We start from the raw sequence: 9,104 nt of genomic DNA on the forward strand, positions 1-9,104 counted from the left end.
AATAGAAACAAACTAATCCCTTTATTTCTTTTTCCCTCTTGCACTCTTAAAGACCTTAACAGTAGATAATCACTGCCTTTATACATACATATCTATTACAATTTCAAATTAAGTTTACAAAAAAAAAAATTATTTGAACTGGAATATGCAAAAGAAAAGAATATCAAAAAAATCATTCTAAAAATAAATAAATTAGTTATAGAATTATTTCGGATTCAAATATTAACTACATGGAATGTTAAAAACTTAATGTTAATAAGAAACTTGTGAAAATTATATTATAGAAAAACATTATAGGTATATAACAGGTATATTAATATTATTTAAATAGTATATTAATATTATTTCTTTTTTTTTTTTTTTTTTTTTATTAATTCGCCACTTAGCTGTTGTTGTAGTTGACCCTTAAATTCAGGCTTGTGTGCTTCTTCGTTTGTTTCTTCCTCTTCTAAAGGTAATTTCTTATTATTCACTGTTGTTGACTCTTGGTGTTGGTATTGTGGTTGTTGTTGTGGAGAGATTGTTGCACCGCGGTAATGAAATTATAACAATCGTTGTTCAATACTTGATGTATAAGTTTTATGTGATTTTTATTTAATTTGTAATAAATAATTTCACTAAATTTTAATTTAATTTTTTTTTTATTTTCTGATCAAATTTTTGTTATTTACATAATAAACTTTCAAAAATGTAAATTATTTTTGTTGAGTTCTTACAAACAAATATAAAAATATTTTAAATATATTTTTAAATATATTTAAATATTTGTTTTTTTTTTTGTTTTTAAATTTTTATTTACATATGTTTAGTTAGCATTTATTTTTCTTTTAATAGTTTCATGACAAGTGTACGCACGCTTTTTACATTGAATTTTCAAATTCCAAACTGAAAAGTATCTTCCGCACCGAACTGACATTCGAACCTCAACACACAACGCGTGTCTTGCTACTTTGTTGATGCCACTTAATATTTTAATGAATCTATATCACATAATTATTAATTATGATAATTTATAGCTTTCAATTTCAGATATTCATTCTCTGATATTTTTCTACTGCTGTAGTTATTTTGTGATATTTAGTTTGCTTTTTTTTTCGTGTTTTTATTTATTTTTAATTTTAAATATTCACTTTAATATATTCACTCATAATAGCTAACTTTAATATTCACTATTAGCTAATATATTTCAATATATCGTACAAAACTTTTTTTTTTTTTTAAACTGCCCGCGGAAATCGACCGTCACCTTTCAAAATACTTTTTCAAGAAGGCCGCTAGCAAACACTCTTCCTTTTTATATCTATCATCTTTCCGTAATTTCACCCGTTGTAAAAACATCCCGTACACTTTTGGAGATCGTTCATTGCACCTTCAGTTAATATTGTTTTTTTTTTTCTTTTGTACATTCCGAACGCCCCACCTGCATTACCTACTTTTTTCCTTTTATAACTTATTCTAATACTTCCATTGTGCATTGCTCTGGCAGCATTGATCTTTACAACTCCTAAAGCTTTTGCTGTCACTTTGATCAAAAGAAACCAAAACAAAAAATGTATCAAAGCTTTTACATATTTCTTTATTTTGATTGTGCGAGCAATCTACATTTCTAATTTTTAGTGATTGAAGATTAGTGAATAATTTATATATATACAGAAAAACAAACAAAGTAATTATATATATATAAAAAATTATATTCTAATATAAAAAAATTATTCGCAAAGCAGAAAATAAAACAATGGGATCTGGTGCGGATTCAGATGGTGAAGTGCACGCTCACCTAACAAAAAAACACAACCACCGGTACGGACGTTGGCCGTGCTTATGGGCGTCGCGGGTAAACCCGCGACGCCCATAATATTTCTGTTATTCTTATTGTATCACCATTTTATTTCCACACAGGCCTGCATAACAAACATTGTGAAATTTTGCTTCTACAAGACACGAAACAAATCTGGTTTTGCATCGGAATTGCTTCACTGAGCGATGAAAATGGATTTATTAGAACCTAAACGGAAAAAATCATGGTGTTATCTCGGACAACCATCAACATGACTGCAAAACCAGATCGACCATCTCGGCAAGGAAGAAGACAATGCTGTTGTGTTTGTTGGGGCAGAAAGGTGGGCTTCTTACCACGAGCTCCTAAACCTGTGAAACCTCAAGGCTAGCGCTTATGAAACACATATATAATTGACCATGCATTGATCAAGAGAAACGACCAGGAATGGGCCAGAAGACACGGCAACGGTAATTTGCTCCATGACAATGCACACGTGCACACAAAGCAAAACGGGGTTCAGGATGCCAAATCAACACTTGGGCTGGGAAGCTGCTACCCCACACCCGCCGTATTCACAGACTTGGCTCCTCTTCGACTACCCAGTTTGTTTTCCATCGATGGGAACGCATTGGCTGGCAGACTTTGATTCCTACGAGGAGGTCGAAAATTGGTTGTCTGGTTGGTTTGCTTTAAAAGACGAACAATTTTTTTGGCGTGGTATCCACAAATTGCCAGAAAGTTGGTCAAAATGTGTAGAAAGCAATGGCCAATACTTTGAATAAAATGTTTTTTACTTTCCTATTAATAATTAGTGTTTTATTTTCACCAAAAAACGCTCATTTCATACCGGTACACCCAATAATTAAAATAAATTGCAAGTATATTCACTTGCGAGAACGCCACCAAAGATTCCAAGCACATAAAGACGCAGTTAAATTGAATGGATCGGGAGAGGAGAATGGCGTCTTTACTATGTAATACTTTAACTTTTTTAACAAATCCACTTTTGAATACTAACTAAATTTTAGGAATAATTGGTTGTGAACTCTAACTTATTTTAAAGAACAGAGTTATTGTGTGCTCTGTGATATTTACATAAAATCAATTTATTTTAAACATCACACTAGAGGATGTAATCATACGAAATTTCTAACATTAATACACAAGGATCAATCGATAGTAAAGTACGTGTTTCAATAGTATAAGTCATTCCTTTTAAAATAATATTTTTCTACAATTTTAGTGAAACTGGAGAAAAAATAAAGAATGAGACTTTGTTCATAATTAATAGTAAAATTTATTCGTGTATTAGTGACGAGTTACGAAAGAAGTATGATTGGGTTTCTTATGACGGTCAAAATGCATTGATGGCATTTTGCAAAGTTTGTAATAAGAATATTACTCTCCCTTGGTCTGAAACTAAGTTGAAGTTACATGAAAAAATTGCTCATGGAGAATACAGAACGAACATGTATAAAAATTACGTGGAAAGGTAAGATGTTAGCATATTTTTCTAGCATACTTTGTATTTTACATGATATTACCTTAGAGTAAGGCAAATTGCATTAATTGAATAAACTCTTTTGTATTTAGTTGTCAAAGAATTGAGGAATGCGAAGAGAATGTGTACCAAACAAAACGTATGTATCGTACAAAAGATAATATGAACACTAAACGTGCAAAATACACTGAAGACACGCAATCAAACAATGATGAAGACGAATCAGAATCGGATACACTCGTATCAACTAGAAATACATATGACTTATTTTTTAGAAGTGTAAGCGAAACTGTCAAAAGGCTACCCAGATATTTGGCAGTGGAAGCTAAACTGACCGTCTCGAAAATCATCTATGATCTCGAGATGCGTGGAATGTGGAGTCACAGAAATTAACATAATGCCAAAATGCAATGATTAACGAAATTCAATGCATTCTATACAACTTATGGAACAATTGGTTTCAACTGGAAATCATAATTCCGCTTTAAAATCATATGTACAGACTTATTAATAATCTCAGATATTTAGAACAAGAACTTGAATTAAAGTTCTTCAGGTGATAATAAAAAATAAAGACAATTCAAACAATTCAAAGGCTAGCTGAGAAACTGAAGCAAACATGATACCTTAAAATCGCACTCCTAATCAATTGAATTCAACTAATCTGCATACCTATAATAGAGGCTAGAACTAAAGGTTTGAGTATGGGAAGTCTACATTCTGAGGTATATAATATACTTATGCCAGTTAAGTTTTCACCTGCTTTCACTTAAACTTAAATTTTAATAAATGCATGTAAAATCAATTCTTTCAATCATATGTATTCAAAAAAGAGATCTGAAGAATTAGCAACAAGTCCTTAACAATTGCTCCCTAAAAGAAACATAGAAATACTGCGTACTAATATGATTTGTATACTTTTGATAGTTAGATATGTGCACATTTGCATATATAGCTAATAAAGCACGTTCTTCAATATTATATATCTTTATTTATTTATATGTATAATTATCATTTCACGAATTACAGTATTATCAATATTAAAGTTATACTCCAACTTTATTTACATAGACTGAATGAATTAGTAAGAAAAATACAACGATTACGACTAATATACGTATATGTGCTGCGCAATGGAGTAAAGCGAAGAGACAATGTTTTCACATACTTTTTATGTAAGTATAGTCGAGTATTTTCCCAAATGTACTTTATGTATTTATCAACAAACCTTGATAAACAATATTATTAGTCATAACATAAAAATATTTTTTACGGATCTTAAATAGTCAGTGAATTTTATTTGTGAATTTTATTTGCATTTTATTTGTGAAAAAGATTTTGTCTTAGACAAACTTAAGTACTTTACAATACATTTTTAATTCTTAATGATTAAATATGTCTGGGACAGGTGTTTGGGACATCATCTTTCCAAAACCCCCACGATCAGCATCATAATCAGTACGGAATTCATCGCGCACTTGACCACCAGTCCTACCTCTACCATATTGACGACCTTCAACAAATCCAGCGTCCCAATCAATTCTAATGATTCTCTCATCCAGGCTGGTATTGTTCAAATATCTTAAAAAGTAAATAAATAACAATAAATTATTGTGCTTAACTTAAGCGTTTATATTGTGAAAGTTAAGTTACCTCAGAGCATCTTCAGCTTCTGAACGCAAGTAATACTCAATGAAACAAAAACCACAGGGAGTTTTCTTAAATTTATCTAATCCCATGATTAAATTCTTTATGTCTCCACAACGCGAAAATAATTCATATATTTGACCCTCTGTTGTGTAGAAAGACAAGTTTCCAACATATAAGGTTTTGGATTCTCGAAGTGCGCGTTCTTGTTCCGCCCGTGATCCCTTTACAAATAAATCATAATGTTATAATGCAATTTATAACGACTTTCCAATAAAAGCTCAACATACCATGAACTGTTGATCACGATATTTACTGAAACACTCTGAACTTTTAGACATATTTATGCTTAGGCTTATGCTTATGTTTTTTTATTCGTTTAAGCTAAGTTTCTCAAAATTCTTGTATGAGATAAAACCACGTCAACTTCGTCAACTTCACACATTTAATGCAACGCAAAAAATGAGTTGTCAAAATTGAATGCATTCACAATAAAATTGTGTTGTTTCTTTTCAACACGTGTTATTTTGTTTGTGTGACTATTTCTATTTCATTTTTAAAAGAATACGAGTACAGCCACAATCTTATGGTATGTCAATTCATCAATTTTCGATTAACCCATTAAGTACCAGGCAAATTCAAACTTGGAATTTTATAGTGAAATTTTCAGAATGGCCTTATTTTACGTTAAAAATATTTCCTGCAAAATTTTATTTTTTTTTTGAAAAGTAGATTTCCGGAAAAGTGCCGTGTGGTCAACCATACGCTGGGACCCATAGCACATTTTTCTCTCTTCGATTGTACAAACATTTTTATATGTGTTTTGTTCGCAAATATTGTATTTAGTGACTTTTATGGTGAAGTAAGTACCATGGTAAGTTGTATAAAATTCGTATAAGTATAAAATTTTAGGTTTTATGCTTTTTAAATATTTATTAATCAAAAAATATATTTGAATTATTACATATGTATTATATTATGTAAAAAGAAATAAGTTTACTTGCGTCATTGTCTACGATCAATGTAACATTGTTTATTTTTATAGAAAATTTTAAAGCAATTTTCTACATGATTATTTAAATGGCACTTTTCATATATAAAAACTGTGGCTTTGGTAAATTCCCCGGAAGATAAACATCTTCTACATCACTGTGACTTTCCTTTTTCAAATCATCGTAAGCGGTAGCTTTTGTAATGAACATTGAGTTCTTTAATGGAAGACGAAGGTTTCTGGCAATCAAGTTCTTGAAGTCTAACTGAGGCATCGGTTTTGTGTTAGTAGAAGCAGCGACAAAGCAATTTAGTTTCCAAGCGCTTACTACAGCGCTATCTAAAAACTGTTCCCATAATGGCCACCACCTCTTTTTGCTTCTATTCCCGATACGATAGTTAGCAACTCCATTGTCATATATATCAGCGCCTCCCATGTGTCGGTTGTAGCTGTTGATAACTTGAGGCTGCGGGACGCTAACCTTTGTTTTTCTCTCTCTCTGCTATAGCGTTGCACATTTACTATGGGTTCAGTGGAATCATAAAGTATGCTGCAATGGATACTCACAATGACTCAATAATTCCTTTACAACAAATGCACCAATTCCCAATTTTTTCTTGTATTTGTCAGTTGCACTGGATTATGGTAGAAACTGGAAGATATATTCACTATTCACTATTCACAGAAAGGGTTCACAGTTTATAACCGAAACGTATTGGTTTTACAAGTTCCATTGTGAATAGTTGCGACTCAGGCATTTCTATAAGACCACCATAATCTTGTGCATTTGATTCGTATACAACTTCAGTAGCACCAAAATACTCTCTCACAATTACACAAACGGAAGTCAAAAAAGCAGAACAAAATTTTAAAGTCACATGAAATGTTTGTTGATATTTTATCATCGCCAATCGTTTCATTGTCCGATTCACCAGCAACATTATCAGGTGGCAAACATTATTATTCAATAGGTAGCGGTGTGTCACTTGGCACTAATAAGTCATCTTAAAGAACGTCAATTGTCAATAATATGCATTAGTTCCTGATTTCTTAGATATCTTAGGCACGACATTATAATTTTATTTACAGTCAAAAAAATGACGACAGAACATTTAGCATAAACAAATGTAAGCCCGATATAAAACAATCAAATTCGGACTAACTCAACCAGCAATTAAATATCAAAATAGACTTATTATTATACTATTATGCATAGTGAAAAAACATAAGTTTGAGTAAATCAGAAGAGTGTGATATTTATTAGAGAGATTAGTCTCATTTTATTTCACTATCTAACGACTTAAATTTATATTGCATTGTTTCATCATTATATTGTTATGGGACCCAGCGAGTAGTTCACCACACGCCTTTTTTTGCCGGCGTCTGGTGGCAAGTAACTGTTACTAAGGCGCCGGCAAAAATTACGAATTGTATATTTAGACTTATATGTGAACACATATTATAACAAATATATTAGTTTCTATTTCTGTTTATTTTAATTTTCATTTAATTTTCATTTAATTAAAAAAAGCATTTTTATGGACACTTTATATTTCAGACCATGTAAACTCAAGAACGGATGAAAACTGTTCGAAATATGTATTTTTATATTATTAATATATCAAACTAAGTAACAAAAACAAAAAACATTGAATTAATTACTTTTATATATTTTTAAATAATTTTCAAAGTTTGCCGTGTGGTGTACCTCACGGAGGTACGAAGTGGGTTAAAGCTCTTCTTATAAAAATATTTCTTTGTGACTAAATCAAAATGGTGTCTGAACTACTTCGTTATGGGTTAGGTTAGGTTCGGAGGGTGCGTGCTGATAGTTGTCAACACTTCCACTCGAAGGCATATATTGCCGATTGTAATGTCCTCAGAAAATGAATTCGAGTTGAGCTACACACCGCAATAATAACAACCGAAGTCCCGTTAGAAGTAACCAGTATAAAAGGCAACGAAAAATTGAACAAACATGACTGGGTCGCAGCACTTCGAACAGTGCACATAGTGGGAATTGCATGGCACTTGATCACAGGCCACAGAACCGAGCACTTCGCAGCACAACAGAGACAAGGTAACTAAAAAATTTATAGAAGATTAATTCCCAACCTACCAGTGTAGCCTAGTTGGTAACGCTGATTTCAAGCAACGTTGCCTTGTTGGTAACGCTGATTCCCAACCTACAAGCGTAGCCCAGTCAGTAACGCTGATTCCAAGCAACGTAGCGAGGTCGGTAATGTTGATTCCCAGTCTATCAACGTAGCTCAGTCGGTTGGATGTCCTTCCGATTACTAATTGAGTTTTTTTATTTCAGGAATTATTTTAAAAATTATAATAACTATAAATATAAATTTTATATATATAAAAAAATATATTGTAAAAAAATAGAAATAAATAATAATTTAATTAAACTAAAAATAGCCCGTTGTGAAATTATTATACGACGGGAAGGTTAAGGGTTACAAAGAAACTTCTTGTAACGACCCTGGGATCCGGCGACCGAAACCTCTGCAGAAAGTTCCATTACGACTGGCAGTTGCTGTATTTCGGAACTTTTGTCAACAATTGTCAGTTATTTTATTCTTAATGTCCCAATTTTGAGCTTTCAGAGTTCATAAATTTTCCTTAGTTTCAATTATTTAGAAACTGCAAGCTGTTTAGAGCCTCATTGGTATTTATATTTTGTTAGTTACTTTTCTGTCATGAGTTGAATAATTCACTTTTACTTAAAAATGTGACCACAAAATGTTTATTCTTTCTTATCAAAATTTATAACAAAATTTATAATTATAACAAAATTACATTAAGGTGGTAAAAAGTTTTTTCACTTTAATTTGACATTGTTCATCCACAGAGAATAATTGTTTTCTTTGGGTGAACCAAGACCCTCGAGATATTCTTGTAAAGCGTGATTTTCGTCATCAGATAGGGTTTTTTTAAGATCTTTTGAAGCATTATTTAAACTTTGTTTTGATGTGGGTGATCGGAGTCTTTGCCACTCACGTCTGGCTTATCGTCTTCGAGAAACAAGATAATCAATGTGTGATTGAAATATATATTTGACTGGACTGACCTTTTTGGTTGAGAGGCTTTAATCACAGCATTATTTATTGTCTTGATGAAATGATCAACTGCTTTATCAATTTCTTTGGGTAATCTAAAACTTGAGTTATTACTTA

The 9,104-nt window shown here is 31.7% G+C and overlaps 1 protein-coding gene across 1 annotated transcript; it reads right to left on the reverse strand.

Annotated features, from left to right (window-relative positions):
• Positions 1 to 4,599: 4,599 nt before the first annotated feature.
• Positions 4,600 to 5,511, reverse strand: LOC119689388 (nuclear cap-binding protein subunit 2-like). The gene is made up of 3 exons (XM_038104212.1): positions 5,219 to 5,511; positions 4,935 to 5,152; positions 4,600 to 4,862 (listed from the first exon to the last, which is right to left on the reverse strand). The coding sequence occupies exons 1-3, from the start codon at positions 5,267 to 5,269 to the stop codon at positions 4,664 to 4,666; spliced, it is 468 nt and encodes a 155-aa protein (XP_037960140.1). The 5' UTR covers positions 5,270 to 5,511; the 3' UTR covers positions 4,600 to 4,663.
• Positions 5,512 to 9,104: the final 3,593 nt, after the last annotated feature.

Source organism: Teleopsis dalmanni, chromosome X (assembly GCF_002237135.1).
Source record: "Teleopsis dalmanni isolate 2A chromosome X, ASM223713v2, whole genome shotgun sequence".
In the NCBI taxonomy this organism is placed as follows: domain Eukaryota; kingdom Metazoa; phylum Arthropoda; class Insecta; order Diptera; family Diopsidae; genus Teleopsis; species Teleopsis dalmanni.